The 18,164-nt window shown below is 46.2% G+C and overlaps 1 protein-coding gene across 1 annotated transcript in view; it reads right to left on the bottom strand.

Annotated features, from left to right (window-relative positions):
• Positions 1-220: 220 nt before the first annotated feature.
• The window catches only part of LOC133609135 (major histocompatibility complex class I-related gene protein-like), a 31,246-nt gene continuing 13,302 nt past the window's right edge, over positions 221-18,164 (bottom strand). Inside the window, exons 3-6 of the mRNA XM_072913593.1 lie at positions 1,144-1,452; positions 905-978; positions 666-669; positions 221-270 (exon numbers count right to left, since the gene is read on the bottom strand). Coding sequence (XP_072769694.1) covers positions 221-270; positions 666-669; positions 905-978; positions 1,144-1,452 — 437 coding nt within the window. The remainder of the gene's footprint in view (positions 271-665; positions 670-904; positions 979-1,143; positions 1,453-18,164) is intronic.

Below are 18,164 nucleotides of genomic sequence, written 5' to 3'. Positions count from 1 at the left end.
TGAAAGTATTTTAACGGCCAAAGAAGAATAGATGGAATAGCGTGAGGAGCAGTGGGATGAAGAACAAAGCACATCTCCATGACGTCCCTCAGCGATGGAGACATCTCTCTGTGTTCCAGTGCACAAAGCATCCTGGAGGAAGAAGATGACTCAGCACATTCCCAACAGAAGCAAGTTGAACAAAATCTTCACACAAGAACATTTGGAGGTGCAGACTTACTCAGCCTTCAGCCGCCACCTTCTCGGAGAGCTCCACGCCGCTGTGGCGAGCTGCGGGACAAACGCAAACGGTGAAGGAAGAACATCCAGAAGGTGCCTCGTCACTCACATCAGATCTTTGAGGTGTGACTTGGAAACATGAAGAAGCAGAGTGCTGCTCTTCTACTTCCTGACTAGGATACCTTCTTGATGAGTCAGCACACTTGAGGTCTCATTTGGCTGATCCTCATCATGAGGACTCATGTCAAACGTGAGATATGCCACACTTTGTATTGCGTGTGCTCACAGGAGGGTCTTTTATTGTGAAGGAGTCAGCTCAAGTTGGGATTTTCAGGCTAAACTTGTAACAAAGGTCCACATCAGACCTCCATGTGAGTGACGCTTCACCGCGGCTTTGTTTCTTGCGGCTCAAAGAAAAGATGTTTTACTTACGAGCTGGATCGTACTGGGCTGAAATGAAAGTGAAACAAGGTGAAATGGACTTTTTCCTCACGTGTTTCTATGTGAGAGTGTGCGCTCTGTCTCTGTGGATCTTTGAGTGTTTGGCTGGAAGGCAACTAAAACATGCAGCCCGGATGAAAGCATCAACTCACGGCCTGGACCGAGAAGAAGAAGAAGAAGAAGAAGAAGACGGAGGACATTGGTGTCCCTCACCTTGTCTGTTTCTGTGACGCCTGACCATGACGATGATGATGGCCGCCAGGACGGCCGCCACAGCGACGACCGCCGCCGTGGCAGCGAGGGCGACGCTCCAGTTGTCTGTGGAGAGCAAAAAAGCACAAGTGGAGTGACAAAGCATGAAGAGGAAACCTTCATGACTACTTTGCATGCAGACGTCAAGCGTTGTCATGGTGACATGGATCAATAATGGTGACAGGTGGACTTGTGATGGGAAACATCTCCAACTAAATGTGTCTTTCTCACCTTCATGGCTTGCGTTGCTCAGGATGCTTCTTCTCTCCAGCTTGGTGACCAGGTCCTCCTTGACGCCAGACAGCTGGAACACACATTCGTACTTGCCCTCCACCTCGGCCGTCACCTCCACTTTCAGCTCCACCGACATCTGGAAGGTTCCGTCGTGGTTGGGGAGCAGCTCTCCGTGCTCCACGTCCTCGAAGATCTGCTCGCCGTCTTTCCTCCAAAACAGGTCGGCAAAGTCGGGGTAGAAACCTGTCGCCATGCAGGTGACTGGAGAGGATGGCGTCTTCTGGAGGAGGAACACCTCTGGAAGCTCTGCACAGGAAGTGATGTCACGTGTGAACAGAAGACAACGTGGGGAGAAGGTGTGGATGGAGGTAAAGATAGAGGGAAGGTGTGAATGGAGGTAAAGATGGAGAGAAAGTGTGGATGGAGGTAAAGATAGAGAGAAGGTGTGGATGGAGGTAAAGATGGAGAAAAGGTGTGAATGGAGGTAAAGATGGAGAGAAGGTGTGGATGGAGGTAAAGATGGAGAGAAGGTGTGGATGGAGGTAAAGATAGAGAGAAGGTGTGGATGGAGGTAAAGATGGAGAGAAGGTGTGAATGGAGGTAAAGATGGAGAGAAGGTGTGGATGGAGGTAAAGATGGAAAGACGGTGTGGATGGAAGTAAAGATGGAGAGGAGGGGTGGATGGAGGTAAAGATGGAGAGGAGGGGTGGATGGAGGTAAAGATGGAGAGGAGGGGTGGATGGAGGTAAAGATGGAGAGAAGGTGTGAATGGAGGTAAAGATGGAGAGAAGGTGTAGATGGAGGTAAAGATGGAGAGAAGATGAGAACGGAGGTTAAGATAGAAAGAAGGTGTGGATGGAGGTAAAGATGAAGAGAAGGTGTGGATGGAGGTAAAGATGGAGAGAAGGTGTGGATGGAGGTAAAGATGGAGAGAAGGTGTGGATGGAGGTAAAGATGGAGAGAAGATGAGAACAGAGGTTAAGATAGAGAGAAAGTGTGGATGGAAGTAAAGATGGAGAGAAGGTGTGGATGGAGGTAAAGATGGAGAGAGGGTGTGGATGGAGGTAAAGATGGAAAGGAGGGGTGGATGGAGGTAAAGAAGGAGAGAAGGTGTGGATGGAGGTAAAGATGGAAAGAAGTTGTGGATGGAGGTAAAGATAGAGGGAACGTGTGAATGGAGGTAAAGATAGAGAGAAGGTGTGGATGGAGGTAAAGATGGAGAGAAGGTGTGAATGGAGGTAAAGATGGAGAGAAGGTGTGGATGGAGGTAAAGATGGAAAGGAGGGGTGGATGGAGGTAAAGAAGGAGAGAAGGTGTGGATGGAGGTAAAGATAGAGGGAAGGTGTGAATGGAGGTAAAGATGGAGAGAAAGTGTGGATGGAGGTAAAGATAGAGAGAAGGTGTGGATGGAGGTAAAGATGGAGAGAAGGTGTGGATGGAGGTAAAGATGGAAAGACGGTGTGGATGGAGGTAAAGATGGAGAGAAGGTGTGGATGGAGGTAAAGATGGAGAGAAGGTGAGAACGGAGGTTAAGAGAGAAAGAAGGTGTGGATGGAGGTAAAGATGAAGAGAAGGTGTGGATGGAGGTAAAGATGGAGAGAAGATGAGAACAGAGGTTAAGATAGAGAGAAAGTGTGGATGGAAGTAAAGATGGAGAGAAGGTGTGGATGGAGGTAAAGATGGAGAGAAGATGAGAACGGAGGTTAAGATGGAGAGAAGGTGTGGATGGAGGTAAAGATGAGAGAAGGTGTGGATGGAGGTAAAGATGGAGAGAGGGTGTGGATGGAGGTAAAGATGGAAAGGAGGGGTGGATGGAGGTAAAGAAGGAGAGAAGGTGTGGATGGAGGTAAAGATGGAAAGAAGTTGTGGATGGAGGTAAAGATAGAGGGAACGTGTGAATGGAGGTAAAGATAGAGAGAAGGTGTGGATGGAGGTAAAGATGGAGAGAAGGTGTGAATGGAGGTAAAGATGGGGAGAAGGTGTGGATGGAGGTAAAGATGGAGAGAAGGTGTGGGTGGAGGTAAAGATGGAGAGAAGGTGTGGATGGAGGTTAAGATGGAGAGAAGGTGTGGATGGAGGTAAAAATGGAGAGAAGGTGTGGATGGAGGTAAAGATGGAGGGAAGGTGTCGATGGAGGTAAAGATGGAGAGAAGGAGTGGATGGAGGTAAAGATAGAGAGAAGGTGTGGATGGAGGTAAAGATGAGAGAAGGTGTGGATGGAGGTAAAGATGGAGAAGAGGGGTGGATGGAAGTAAAGATGGAGAAAAGGTGTGGACGGAGGTAAAGATGGAGAGACGATGTGGATGGAGGTATAAAGGGAGAGAAGGTGTTGATGGAAGTAAAGATGGAGAGAAGATGTGGATGGAGATAAAGATGGAGAGAATGTGTGGATGGAATTAAAGATGGAGAGAAGGTGTGGATGGAGGTAAAGATGGAGAGAAGGTGTGGATGGAGGTAAAGATTGAGAAGAGGGGTGGATGGAGGTAAAGATGAAGAGAAAGTGTGGATGGAGATAAAGATGGAGAGAAGGTGTGGATGGAGGTAAAGATAGAGGGAAGGTGTGAATGGAGGTAAAGATGGAGAGAAAGTGTGGATGGAGGTAAAGATAGAGAGAAGGTGTGGATGGAGGTAAAGATGGAGAGAAGGTGTGAATGGAGGTAAAGATGGAGAGAAGGTGTGGATGGAGGTAAAGATGGAGAGAAGGTGTGGATGGAGGTAAAGATAGAGAGAAGGTGTGGATGGAGGTAAAGATGGAGAGAAGGTGTGAATGGAGGTAAAGATGGAGAGAAGGTGTGGATGGAGGTAAAGATGGAGAGAAGGTGTGGATGGAGGTAAAGATGGAAAGACGGTGTGGATGGAGGTAAAGATGGAGAGAAGGTGTGGATGGAGGTAAAGATGGAGAGAAGATGAGAACAGAGGTTAAGATAGAGAGAAAGTGTGGATGGAAGTAAAGATGGAGAGAAGGTGTGGATGGAGGTAAAGATGGAGAGAAGATGAGAACAGAGGTTAAGATAGAGAGAAAGTGTGGATGGAAGTAAAGATGGAGAGAAGGTGTGGATGGAGGTAAAGATGGAGAGAAGGTGTGGATGGAGGTAAAGATGGAAAGGAGGGGTGGATGGAGGTAAAGAAGGAGAGAAGGTGTGGATGGAGGTAAAGATGGAAAGAAGTTGTGGATGGAGGTAAAGATAGAGAGAAGGTGTGAATGGAGGTAAAGATGGAGAGAAGGTGTGGATGGAGGTAAAGATGGAGAGAAGGTGTGGATGGAGGTAAAGATGGAGAGAAGGTGTGGATGGAGGTAAAGATAGAGAAAAAGTGTGGATGGAGGTAAAGATGGAGAGAAGGTGTGAATGGAGGTAAAGATGGAGAGAAGGTGTGGATGGAGGTAAAGATGGAGTGAAGGTGTGGATGGAGGTAAAGATGGAAAGACGGTGTGGATGGAGGTAAAGATGGAGAGATGGTGTAGATGGAGGTAAAGATGGAGAGAAGATGAGAACGGAGGTAAAGATAGAGAGAAAGTGTGGATGGAAGTAAAGATGGAGAGAAGGTGTGGATGGAGGTAAAGATGGAGAGAAGGTGTGGATGGAGGTAAAGATGGAAAGGAGGGGTGGATGGAGGTAAAGAAGGAGAGAAGGTGTGGATGGAGGTAAAGATGGAAAGAAGTTGTGGATGGAGGTAAAGATAGAGGGAAGGTGTGAATGGAGGTAAAGATGGAAAGAAAGTGTGGATGGAGGTAAAGATAGAGAGAAGGTGTGGATGGAGGTAAAGATGGAAAGAAGGTGTGAATGGAGGTAAAGATGGAGAGAAGGTGTGGATGGAGGTAAAGATGGAAAGGAGGGGTGGATGGAGGTAAAGAAGGAGAGAAGGTGTGGATGGAGGTAAAGATGGAGAGAAGGTGTGGATGGAGGTAAAGATAGAGGGAAGGTGTGAATGGAGGTAAAGATGGAGAGAAAGTGTGGATGGAGGTAAAGATGGAAAGACGGTGTGGATGGAGGTAAAGATGGAGAGAAGGTGTAGATGGAGGTAAAGATGGAGAGAAGGTGTGAATGGAGGTAAAGATGGAGAGAAGATGAGAACGGAGGTTAAGATGGAGAGAAGGTGTGGATGGAGGTAAAGATGAGAGAAGGTGTGGATGGAGGTAAAGATGGAGAGAAGATGAGAACAGAGGTTAAGATAGAGAGAAAGTGTGGATGGAAGTAAAGATGGAGAGAAGGTGTGGATGGAGGTAAAGATGGAGAGAAGGTGTGAATGGAGGTAAAGATGGAGAGAAGATGAGAACGGAGGTTAAGATGGAGAGAAGGTGTGGATGGAGGTAAAGATGAGAGAAGGTGTGGATGGAGGTAAAGATGGAGAGAAGGTGTGGATGGAAGTAAAGATGGAGAGAAAGTGTGGATGGAGGTAAAGATGGAGAGAAGGTGTAGATGGAGGTAAAGATGGAGAGAAGATGAGAACAGAGGTTGAGATAGAAATAAGGTGTGGATGGAGGTAAAGATGGAGAGAAGGTGTGGATGGAGGTAAAGATGGAGAGAAGGTGTGAAAGGAGGTAAAGATGGAGAGAAGGTGTGAAAGGAGGTAAAGATGGAGAGAAGATGAGAACGGAGGTTAATATAGAGAGAAGGTGTGGATGGAGGTAAAGATGGAGAGAAGGTGTGAATGGAGGTAAAGATGGAGAGAAGGTGTGGATGGAGGTAAAAATGGAGAGAAGGTGTGGATGGAGGTAAAGATGGAAAGACGGTGTGGATGGAGGTAAAGATGGAGAGAAGGTGTGGATGGAGGTAAAGGTGGGGAGAAGATGAGAACGGAGGTTAAGATAGAGAGAAGGTGTGGATGGAGGTAAAGATGGAGAGAAGGTGTGAATGGAGGTAAAGATGGAGAGAAGGTGTGGATGGAGGTAAAAATGGATAGAAGGTGTGGATGGAGGTAAAGATGGAAAGACGGTGTGGATGGAGGTAAAGGTGGAGAGAAGATGTGGATAAAGGTAAAGATGGAGAGAAGATGAGAACGGAGGTTAAGATAGAGAGAAGGTGTGGATGGAGGTAAAGATGGAAAGAGGGTGTGGATGGAGGTAAGATGGAGAGAAGGTGTGGATGGAAGTAAAAATGGAGAGACGGTGTGGATGGAGGTAAAGATGGAGAGAAGGTGTGGATGGAAGTAAAGATGGAGAGAAGGTGTGGATGGAGGTAAAGATGGAGAGAAGGTGTGGATGGAGGTAAAGATGGAGAGAAGGTGTGGATGGAAGTAAATATGGAGAGAAGGTGTGGATGGAGGTAAAAATGGAGAGACGGTGTGGATGGAAGTAAAAATGGAGAGACGGTGTGGATGGAGGTAAAGATGGAGAGAAGGTGTGGATGGAAGTAAAGATGGAGAGAGGGTGTGGATGGAGGTAAAGATGGAGAGAAGGTGTGGATGGAGGTAAAGATGGAGAGACGGTGTGGATGGAGGTAAAGATGGAGAGAAGGTGTGGATGGAAGTAAAGATGGAGAGAAGGTGTGGATGGAGGTAAAGATGGAGAGAAGATGAGAATGGAGGTTAAGATAGAGAGAAGGTGTGGATGGAGGTAAAGATGGAGAGAAGGTGTGGATAGAGGTAAAGACGGAGAGAAGGTGTGGATAGAGGTAAAGATGGAGAGAAGGTGTGGATGGAAGTAAAAATGGAGAGACGGTGTGGATGGAAGTAAAAATGGAGAGACGGTGTGGATGTAGGTAAAGATGGAGAGAAGGTGTGGATGGAAGTAAAGATGGAGAGAAGGTGTGGATGGAGGTAAAGATGGAGAGAAGATGAGAAGGGAGGTTAAGATGGAGAGAAGGTGTGGATGGAGGTAAAGATGGAGAGAAGGTGTGGATAGAGGTAAAGACGGAGAGAAGGTGTGGATAGAGGTAAAGATGGAGAGAAGGTGTGGATGGAAGTAAAAATGGAGAGACGGTGTGGATGGAAGTAAAAATGGAGAGAAGGTGTGGATGGAAGTAAAAATGGAGAGACGGTCTGGATGGAGGTAAAGATGGAGAGAAGGTGTGGATGGAAGTAAAGATGGAGAGAAGGTGTGGATGGAGGTAAAGATGGAGAGAAGATGAGAATGGAGGTTAAGATAGAGAGAAGGTGTGGATGGAGGTAAAGATGGAGAGAAGGTGTGGATGGAGGTAAAGACGGAGAGAAGGTGTGGATTGAGGTAAAGATGGAGAGAAGGTGTGGATGGAAGTAAAAATGGAGAGACGGTGTGGATGGAAGTAAAAATGGAGAGACGGTGTTGATGGAGGTAAAGATGGAGAGAAGGTGTGGATGGAAGTAAAGATGGAGAGAGGGTGTGGATGGAGGTAAAGATGGAGAGAAGGTGTGGATGGAAGTAAAAATGGAGAGACGGTGTGGATGGAGGTAAAGATGGAGAGAAGGTGTGGATGGAAGTAAAGATGGGGAGAAGGTGTGGATGGAGGTAAAGATGGAGAGAAGATGAGAATGGAGGTTAAGATAGAGAGAAAGTGTGGATGGAGGTAAAGATGGAGAGAAGGTGTGGATAGAGGTAAAGACGGAGAGAAGGTGTGGATAGAGGTAAAGATGGAGAGAAGGTGTGGATGGAAGTAAAAATGGAGAGACGGTGTGGATGGAAGTAAAAATGGAGAGACGGTGTGGATGGAGGTAAAGATGAAGAGAAGGTGTGGATGGAAGTAAAGATGGAGAGAAGGTGTGGATGGAGGTAAAGATGGAGAGAAGGTGTGGATAGAGGTAAAGATGGAGAGAAGGTGTGGATAGAGGTAAAGATGGAGAGAAGGTGTGGATAGAGGTAAAGATGGAGAGAAGGTGTGGATGGAGAGAAGGTGTGGATGGAAGTAAATATGGAGAGAAGGTGTGGATGGAGGTAAAGATGGAGAGAAGGTGAGAACGGAGGTTAAGAGAGAAAGAAGGTGTGGATGGAGGTAAAGATGAAGAGAAGGTGTGGATGGAGGTAAAGATGGAGAGAAGATGAGAACAGAGGTTAAGATAGAGAGAAAGTGTGGATGGAAGTAAAGATGGAGAGAAGGTGTGGATGGAGGTAAAGATGGAGAGAAGATGAGAACGGAGGTTAAGATGGAGAGAAGGTGTGGATGGAGGTAAAGATGAGAGAAGGTGTGGATGGAGGTAAAGATGGAGAGAGGGTGTGGATGGAGGTAAAGATGGAAAGGAGGGGTGGATGGAGGTAAAGAAGGAGAGAAGGTGTGGATGGAGGTAAAGATGGAAAGAAGTTGTGGATGGAGGTAAAGATAGAGGGAACGTGTGAATGGAGGTAAAGATAGAGAGAAGGTGTGGATGGAGGTAAAGATGGAGAGAAGGTGTGAATGGAGGTAAAGATGGGGAGAAGGTGTGGATGGAGGTAAAGATGGAGAGAAGGTGTGGGTGGAGGTAAAGATGGAGAGAAGGTGTGGATGGAGGTTAAGATGGAGAGAAGGTGTGGATGGAGGTAAAAATGGAGAGAAGGTGTGGATGGAGGTAAAGATGGAGGGAAGGTGTCGATGGAGGTAAAGATGGAGAGAAGGAGTGGATGGAGGTAAAGATAGAGAGAAGGTGTGGATGGAGGTAAAGATGAGAGAAGGTGTGGATGGAGGTAAAGATGGAGAAGAGGGGTGGATGGAAGTAAAGATGGAGAAAAGGTGTGGACGGAGGTAAAGATGGAGAGACGATGTGGATGGAGGTATAAAGGGAGAGAAGGTGTTGATGGAAGTAAAGATGGAGAGAAGATGTGGATGGAGATAAAGATGGAGAGAATGTGTGGATGGAATTAAAGATGGAGAGAAGGTGTGGATGGAGGTAAAGATGGAGAGAAGGTGTGGATGGAGGTAAAGATTGAGAAGAGGGGTGGATGGAGGTAAAGATGAAGAGAAAGTGTGGATGGAGATAAAGATGGAGAGAAGGTGTGGATGGAGGTAAAGATAGAGGGAAGGTGTGAATGGAGGTAAAGATGGAGAGAAAGTGTGGATGGAGGTAAAGATAGAGAGAAGGTGTGGATGGAGGTAAAGATGGAGAGAAGGTGTGAATGGAGGTAAAGATGGAGAGAAGGTGTGGATGGAGGTAAAGATGGAGAGAAGGTGTGGATGGAGGTAAAGATAGAGAGAAGGTGTGGATGGAGGTAAAGATGGAGAGAAGGTGTGAATGGAGGTAAAGATGGAGAGAAGGTGTGGATGGAGGTAAAGATGGAGAGAAGGTGTGGATGGAGGTAAAGATAGAGAGAAGGTGTGGATGGAGGTAAAGATGGAGAGAAGGTGTGAATGGAGGTAAAGATGGAGAGAAGGTGTTGATGGAGGTAAAGATGGAGAGAAGGTGTGGATGGAGGTAAAGATGGAAAGACGGTGTGGATGGAGGTAAAGATGGAGAGAAGGTGTGGATGGAGGTAAAGATGGAGAGAAGATGAGAACAGAGGTTAAGATAGAGAGAAAGTGTGGATGGAAGTAAAGATGGAGAGAAGGTGTGGATGGAGGTAAAGATGGAGAGAAGATGAGAACAGAGGTTAAGATAGAGAGAAAGTGTGGATGGAAGTAAAGATGGAGAGAAGGTGTGGATGGAGGTAAAGATGGAGAGAAGGTGTGGATGGAGGTAAAGATGGAAAGGAGGGGTGGATGGAGGTAAAGAAGGAGAGAAGGTGTGGATGGAGGTAAAGATGGAAAGAAGTTGTGGATGGAGGTAAAGATAGAGAGAAGGTGTGAATGGAGGTAAAGATGGAGAGAAGGTGTGGATGGAGGTAAAGATGGAGAGAAGGTGTGGATGGAGGTAAAGATGGAGAGAAGGTGTGGATGGAGGTAAAGATAGAGAAAAAGTGTGGATGGAGGTAAAGATGGAGAGAAGGTGTGAATGGAGGTAAAGATGGAGAGAAGGTGTGGATGGAGGTAAAGATGGAGTGAAGGTGTGGATGGAGGTAAAGATGGAAAGACGGTGTGGATGGAGGTAAAGATGGAGAGATGGTGTAGATGGAGGTAAAGATGGAGAGAAGATGAGAACGGAGGTAAAGATAGAGAGAAAGTGTGGATGGAAGTAAAGATGGAGAGAAGGTGTGGATGGAGGTAAAGATGGAGAGAAGGTGTGGATGGAGGTAAAGATGGAAAGGAGGGGTGGATGGAGGTAAAGAAGGAGAGAAGGTGTGGATGGAGGTAAAGATGGAAAGAAGTTGTGGATGGAGGTAAAGAAAGAGGGAAGGTGTGAATGGAGGTAAAGATGGAAAGAAAGTGTGGATGGAGGTAAAGATAGAGAGAAGGTGTGGATGGAGGTAAAGATGGAAAGAAGGTGTGAATGGAGGTAAAGATGGAGAGAAGGTGTGGATGGAGGTAAAGATGGAAAGGAGGGGTGGATGGAGGTAAAGAAGGAGAGAAGGTGTGGATGGAGGTAAAGATGGAGAGAAGGTGTGGATGGAGGTAAAGATAGAGGGAAGGTGTGAATGGAGGTAAAGATGGAGAGAAAGTGTGGATGGAGGTAAAGATGGAAAGACGGTGTGGATGGAGGTAAAGATGGAGAGAAGGTGTAGATGGAGGTAAAGATGGAGAGAAGATGAGAACAGAGGTTAAGATAGAGAGAAAGTGTGGATGGAAGTAAAGATGGAGAGAAGGTGTGGATGGAGGTAAAGATGGAGAGAAGGTGTGAATGGAGGTAAAGATGGAGAGAAGATGAGAACGGAGGTTAAGATGGAGAGAAGGTGTGGATGGAGGTAAAGATGAGAGAAGGTGTGGATGGAGGTAAAGATGGAGAGAAGATGAGAACAGAGGTTAAGATAGAGAGAAAGTGTGGATGGAAGTAAAGATGGAGAGAAGGTGTGGATGGAGGTAAAGATGGAGAGAAGGTGTGAATGGAGGTAAAGATGGAGAGAAGATGAGAACGGAGGTTAAGATGGAGAGAAGGTGTGGATGGAGGTAAAGATGAGAGAAGGTGTGGATGGAGGTAAAGATGGAGAGAAGGTGTGGATGGAAGTAAAGATGGAGAGAAAGTGTGGATGGAGGTAAAGATGGAGAGAAGGTGTAGATGGAGGTAAAGATGGAGAGAAGATGAGAACAGAGGTTAAGATAGAAATAAGGTGTGGATGGAGGTAAAGATGGAGAGAAGGTGTGGATGGAGGTAAAGATGGAGAGAAGGTGTGAAAGGAGGTAAAGATGGAGAGAAGGTGTGAAAGGAGGTAAAGATGGAGAGAAGATGAGAACGGAGGTTAATATAGAGAGAAGGTGTGGATGGAGGTAAAGATGGAGAGAAGGTGTGAATGGAGGTAAAGATGGAGAGAAGGTGTGGATGGAGGTAAAAATGGAGAGAAGGTGTGGATGGAGGTAAAGATGGAAAGACGGTGTGGATGGAGGTAAAGATGGAGAGAAGGTGTGGATGGAGGTAAAGGTGGGGAGAAGATGAGAACGGAGGTTAAGATAGAGAGAAGGTGTGGATGGAGGTAAAGATGGAGAGAAGGTGTGAATGGAGGTAAAGATGGAGAGAAGGTGTGGATGGAGGTAAAAATGGAGAGAAGGTGTGGATGGAGGTAAAGATGGAAAGACGGTGTGGATGGAGGTAAAGGTGGAGAGAAGATGTGGATAAAGGTAAAGATGGAGAGAAGATGAGAACGGAGGTTAAGATAGAGAGAAGGTGTGGATGGAGGTAAAGATGGAAAGAGGGTGTGGATGGAGGTAAGATGGAGAGAAGGTGTGGATGGAAGTAAAAATGGAGAGACGGTGTGGATGGAGGTAAAGATGGAGAGAAGGTGTGGATGGAAGTAAAGATGGAGAGAAGGTGTGGATGGAGGTAAAGATGGAGAGAAGGTGTGGATGGAGGTAAAGATGGAGAGAAGGTGTGGATGGAAGTAAATATGGAGAGAAGGTGTGGATGGAGGTAAAAATGGAGAGACGGTGTGGATGGAAGTAAAAATGGAGAGACGGTGTGGATGGAGGTAAAGATGGAGAGAAGGTGTGGATGGAAGTAAAGATGGAGAGAGGGTGTGGATGGAGGTAAAGATGGAGAGAAGGTGTGGATGGAGGTAAAGATGGAGAGACGGTGTGGATGGAGGTAAAGATGGAGAGAAGGTGTGGATGGAAGTAAAGATGGAGAGAAGGTGTGGATGGAGGTAAAGATGGAGAGAAGATGAGAATGGAGGTTAAGATAGAGAGAAGGTGTGGATGGAGGTAAAGATGGAGAGAAGGTGTGGATAGAGGTAAAGACGGAGAGAAGGTGTGGATAGAGGTAAAGATGGAGAGAAGGTGTGGATGGAAGTAAAAATGGAGAGACGGTGTGGATGTAGGTAAAGATGGAGAGAAGGTGTGGATGGAAGTAAAGATGGAGAGAAGGTGTGGATGGAGGTAAAGATGGAGAGAAGATGAGAAGGGAGGTTAAGATAGAGAGAAGGTGTGGATGGAGGTAAAGATGGAGAGAAGGTGTGGATAGAGGTAAAGACGGAGAGAAGGTGTGGATAGAGGTAAAGATGGAGAGAAGGTGTGGATGGAAGTAAAAATGGAGAGACGGTGTGGATGGAAGTAAAAATGGAGAGAAGGTGTGGATGGAAGTAAAAATGGAGAGACGGTGTGGATGGAGGTAAAGATGGAGAGAAGGTGTGGATGGAAGTAAAGATGGAGAGAAGGTGTGGATGGAGGTAAAGATGGAGAGAAGATGAGAATGGAGGTTAAGATAGAGAGAAGGTGTGGATGGAGGTAAAGATGGAGAGAAGGTGTGGATGGAAGTAAAAATGGAGAGACGGTGTGGATGGAGGTAAAGATGGAGAGAAGGTGTGGATGGAAGTAAAGATGGAGAGAAGGTGTGGATGGAGGTAAAGATGGAGAGAAGATGAGAATGGAGGTTAAGATAGAGAGAAGGTGTGGATGGAGGTAAAGACGGAGAGAAGGTGTAGATTGAGGTAAAGATGGAGAGAAGGTGTGGATGGAAGTAAAAATGGAGAGACGGTGTGGATGGAAGTAAAAATGGAGAGACGGTGTTGATGGAGGTAAAGATGGAGAGAAGGTGTGGATGGAAGTAAAGATGGAGAGAGGGTGTGGATGGAGGTAAAGATGGAGAGAAGGTGTGGATGGAAGTAAAAATGGAGAGACGGTGTGGATGGAGGTAAAGATGGAGAGAAGGTGTGGATGGAAGTAAAGATGGGGAGAAGGTGTGGATGGAGGTAAAGATGGAGAGAAGATGAGAATGGAGGTTAAGATAGAGAGAAAGTGTGGATGGAGGTAAAGATGGAGAGAAGGTGTGGATAGAGGTAAAGACGGAGAGAAGGTGTGGATAGAGGTAAAGATGGAGAGAAGGTGTGGATGGAAGTAAAAATGGAGAGACGGTGTGGATGGAAGTAAAAATGGAGAGACGGTGTGGATGGAGGTAAAGATGAAGAGAAGGTGTGGATGGAAGTAAAGATGGAGAGAAGGTGTGGATGGAGGTAAAGATGGAGAGAAGGTGTGGATAGAGGTAAAGATGGAGAGAAGGTGTGGATAGAGGTAAAGATGGAGAGAAGGTGTGGATAGAGGTAAAGATGGAGAGAAGGTGTGGATGGAGAGAAGGTGTGGATGGAAGTAAATATGGAGAGAAGGTGTGGATGGAGGTAAAGATGGAGAGAAGGTGTGGATGGAGGTAAAGATGGAGAGACGGTGTGGATGGAGGTAAAGATGGAGAGAAGGTGTGGATGGAAGTAAAGATGGAGAGAAGGTGTGGATGGAGGTAAAGATGGAGAGAAGATGAGAATGGAGGTTAAGATAGAGAGAAGGTGTGGATGGAGGTAAAGATGGAGAGAAGGTGTGGATAGAGGTAAAGACGGAGAGAAGGTGTGGATAGAGGTAAAGATGGAGAGAAGGTGTGGATGGAAGTAAAAATGGAGAGACGGTGTGGATGGAAGTAAAAATGGAGAGACGGTGTGGATGTAGGTAAAGATGGAGAGAAGGTGTGGATGGAAGTAAAGATGGAGAGAAGGTGTGGATGGAGGTAAAGATGGAGAGAAGATGAGAAGGGAGGTTAAGATAGAGAGAAGGTGTGGATGGAGGTAAAGATGGAGAGAAGGTGTGGATGGAGGTAAAGACGGAGAGAAGGTGTGGATAGAGGCAAAGATGGAGAGAAGGTGTGGATGGAAGTAAAAATGGAGAGACGGTGTGGATGGAAGTAAAAATGGAGAGAAGGTGTGGATGGAAGTAAAAATGGAGAGACGGTGTGGATGGAGGTAAAGATGGAGAGAAGGTGTGGATGGAAGTAAAGATGGAGAGAAGGTGTGGATGGAGGTAAAGATGGAGAGAAGATGAGAATGGAGGTTAAGATAGAGAGAAGGTGTGGATGGAGGTAAAGATGGAGAGAAGGTGTGGATAGAGGTAAAGACGGAGAGAAGGTGTGGATTGAGGTAAAGATGGAGAGAAGGTGTGGATGGAAGTAAAAATGGAGAGACGGTGTGGATGGAAGTAAAAATGGAGAGACGGTGTTGATGGAGGTAAAGATGGAGAGAAGGTGTGGATGGAAGTAAAGATGGAGAGAGGGTGTGGATGGAGGTAAAGATGGAGAGAAGGTGTGGATGGAAGTAAAAATGGAGAGACGGTGTGGATGGAGGTAAAGATGGAGAGAAGGTGTGGATGGAAGTAAAGATGGAGAGAAGGTGTGGATGGAGGTAAAGATGGAGAGAAGATGAGAATGGAGGTTAAGATAGAGAGAAAGTGTGGATGGAGGTAAAGATGGAGAGAAGGTGTGGATAGAGGTAAAGACGGAGAGAAGGTGTGGATAGAGGTAAAGATGGAGAGAAGGTGTGGATGGAAGTAAAAATGGAGAGACGGTGTGGATGGAAGTAAAAATGGAGAGACGGTGTGGATGGAGGTAAAGATGAAGAGAAGGTGTGGATGGAAGTAAAGATGGAGAGAAGGTGTGGATGGAGGTAAAGATGGAGAGAAGATGAGAATGGAGGTTAAGATAGAGAGAAGGTGTGGATGGAGGTAAAGATGGAGAGAAGGTGTGGATAGAGGTAAAGATGGAGAGAAGGTGTGGATAGAGGTAAAGATGGAGAGAAGGTGTGGATGGAGAGAAGGTGTGGATGGAAGTAAATATGGAGAGAAGGTGTGAATGGAGGTAAAGATGGAGAGAAGGTGTGGATGGAGGTAAAGATGGAGAGAAGGTGTGGATGGAAGTAAAGATAGAGAGAAGGTGTGGATGGAGGTAAAGATGGAGAGAAGGTGTGGATGGAGGTAAAGATGGAGAGAAGGTGTGGATAGAGGTAAAGATGGAGAGAAGGTGTGGATAGAGGTAAAGATGGAGAGAAGGTGTGGATGGAGAGAAGGTGTGGATGGAAGTAAATATGGAGAGAAGGTGTGGATGGAGGTAAAGATGGAGAGAAGGTGTGGATGGAGGTAAAGATGGAGAGAAGGTGTGGATGGAAGTAAAGATAGAGAGAAGGTGTGGATGGAGGTAAAGATGGAGAGAAGGTGTGGATGGAGGTAAAGATGGAGAGAAGATGAGAACGGAGGTTAAGATAGAAAGAAGGTGTGGATGGAGGTAAAGATGAAGAGAAGGTGTGGATGGAGGTAAAGATGGAGAGAAGGTGTGGATGGAGGTAAAGATGGAGAGAAGATGAGAACAGAGGTTAAGATAGAGAGAAAGTGTGGATGGAAGTAAAGATGGAGAGAAGGTGTGGATGGAGGTAAAGATGGAGAGAAGATGAGAACAGAGGTTAAGATAGAGAGAAAGTGTGGATGGAAGTAAAGATGGAGAGAAGGTGTGGATGGAGGTAAAGATAGAGGGAAGGTGTGAATGGAGATAAAGATGGAGAGAAAGTGTGGATGGAGGTAAAGATAGAGAGAAGGTGTGGATGGAGGTAAAGATGGAGACAAGGTGTGAATGGAGGTAAAGATGGAGAGAAAGTGTGGATGGAGGTAAAGATGGAAAGGAGGGGTGGATGGAGGTAAAGAAGGAGAGAAGGTGTGGATGGAGGTAAAGATAGAGGGAAGGTGTGAATGGAGGTAAAGATGGAGAGAAAGTGTGGATGGAGGTAAAGATAGAGAGAAGGTGTGGATGGAGGTAAAGATGGAGAGAAGGTGTGAATGGAGGTAAAGATGGAGAGAAGGTGTGGATGGAGGTAAAGATGGAGAGAAGGTGTGGATGAGGTAAAGATGGAAAGACGGTGTGAATGGAGGTAAAGATGGAGAGAAGGTGTAGATGGAGGTAAAGATGGAGAGAAGATGAGAACGGAGGTTAAGATAGAAAGAAGGTGTGGATGGAGGTAAAGATGAAGAGAAGGTGTGGATGGAGGTAAAGATGGAGAGAAGATGAGAACAGAGGTTAAGATAGAGAGAAAGTGTGGATGGAAGTAAAGATGGAGAGAAGGTGTGGATGGAGGTAAAGATGGAGAGAAGGTGTGAATGGAGGTAAAGATGGAGAGAAGATGAGAACGGAGGTTAAGATGGAGAGAAGGTGTGGATGGAGGTAAAGATGGAGAGAAGGTGTGGGTGGAGGTAAAGATGGAGAGAAGGTGTGGATGGAGGTTAAGATGGAGAGAAGCTGTGGATGGAGGTAAAGATGGAGAGAAGGTGTGGATGGAGGTAAAGATGGAGAGAAGATGAGAACAGAGGTTAAGATAGAGAGAAAGTGTGGATGGAAGTAAAGATGGAGAGAAGGTGTGGATGGAGGTAAAGATGGAGAGAAGGTGTGAATGGAGGTAAAGATGGAGAGAAGATGAGAACGGAGGTTAAGATGGAGAGAAGGTGTGGATGGAGGTAAAGATGGAGAGAAGGTGTGGGTGGAGGTAAAGATGGAGAGAAGGTGTGGATGGAGGTTAAGATGGAGAGAAGGTGTGGATGGAGGTAAAAATGGAGAGAAGGTGTGGATGGAGGTAAAGATGGAGGGAAGGTGTCGATGGAGGTAAAGATGGAGAGAAGGTGTGGATCAAGGTAAAGATGGAGAGAAGGTGTGGATGGAGGTAAAGATGGAGAGAAGTTGTGGATGGAGGTAAAGATGGAGAGAAGGAGTGGATGGAGGTAAAGATAGAGAGAAGGTGTGGATGGAGGTAAAGATGAGAGAAGGTGTGGATGGAGGTAAGGATAGAGAAGAGGGGTGGATGGAAGTAAAGATGGAGAAAAGGTGTGGACGGAGGTAAAGATGGAGAGACGATGTGGATGGAGGTAAAAAGGGAGAGAAGGTGTTGATGGAAGTAAAGATGGAGAGAAGATGTGGATGGAGATAAAGATGGAGAGAATGTGTGGATGGAATTAAAGATGGAGAGAAGGTGTGGATGGAGGTAAAGATGAAGAGAAAGTGTGGATGGAGATAAAGATGGAGAGAAGGTGTGGATGGAGGTAAAGATGAAGAGAAAGTGTGGATGGAGATAAAGATGGAGAGAAGGTGTGGATGGAGGTAAAGATAGAGGGAAGGTGTGAATGGAGGTAAAGATGGAGAGAAAGTGTGGATGGAGGTAAAGATAGAGAGAAGGTGTGGATGGAGGTAAAGATGGAGAGAAGGTGTGAATGGAGGTAAAGATGGAGAGAAGGTGTGGATGGAGGTAAAGATGGAGAGAAGGTGTGAATGGAGGTAAAGATGGAGAGAAGGTGTGGATGGAGGTAAAGATGGAGAGAAGGTGTGGATGGAGGTAAAGATAGAGAGAAGGTGTGGATGGAGGTAAAGATGGAGAGAAGGTGTGATTGGAGGTAAAGATGGAGAGAAGGTGTGGATGGAGGTAAAGATGGAGAGAAGGTGTGGATGGAGGTAAAGATGGAAAGACGGTGTGGATGGAGGTAAAGATGGAGAGAAGGTGTAGATGGAGGTAAAGATGGAGAGAAGATGAGAACGGAGGTTAAGATAGAAAGAAGGTGTGGATGGAGGTAAAGATGGAGAGAAGGTGTGGATGGAGGTAAAGATGGAGAGAAGGTGTGGATGGAGGTAAAGATGGAGAGAAGATGAGAACAGAGGTTAAGATAGAGAGAAAGTGTGGATGGAAGTAAAGATGGAGAGAAGGTGTGGATGGAGGTAAAGATGGAGAGAAGGTGTGGATGGAGGTAAAGATGGAAAGGAGGGGTGGAAGGAAGGTAAAGAAGGAGAGAAGGTGTGGATGGAGGTAAAGATGGAAAGAAGTTGTGGATGGAGGTAAA

This window comes from Nerophis lumbriciformis, linkage group LG07, assembly GCF_033978685.3.
Source record: "Nerophis lumbriciformis linkage group LG07, RoL_Nlum_v2.1, whole genome shotgun sequence".
Taxonomy (NCBI): Eukaryota; Metazoa; Chordata; class Actinopteri; order Syngnathiformes; family Syngnathidae; genus Nerophis; species Nerophis lumbriciformis.
This window is presented reverse-complemented; position numbering and strand designations above follow the sequence as displayed.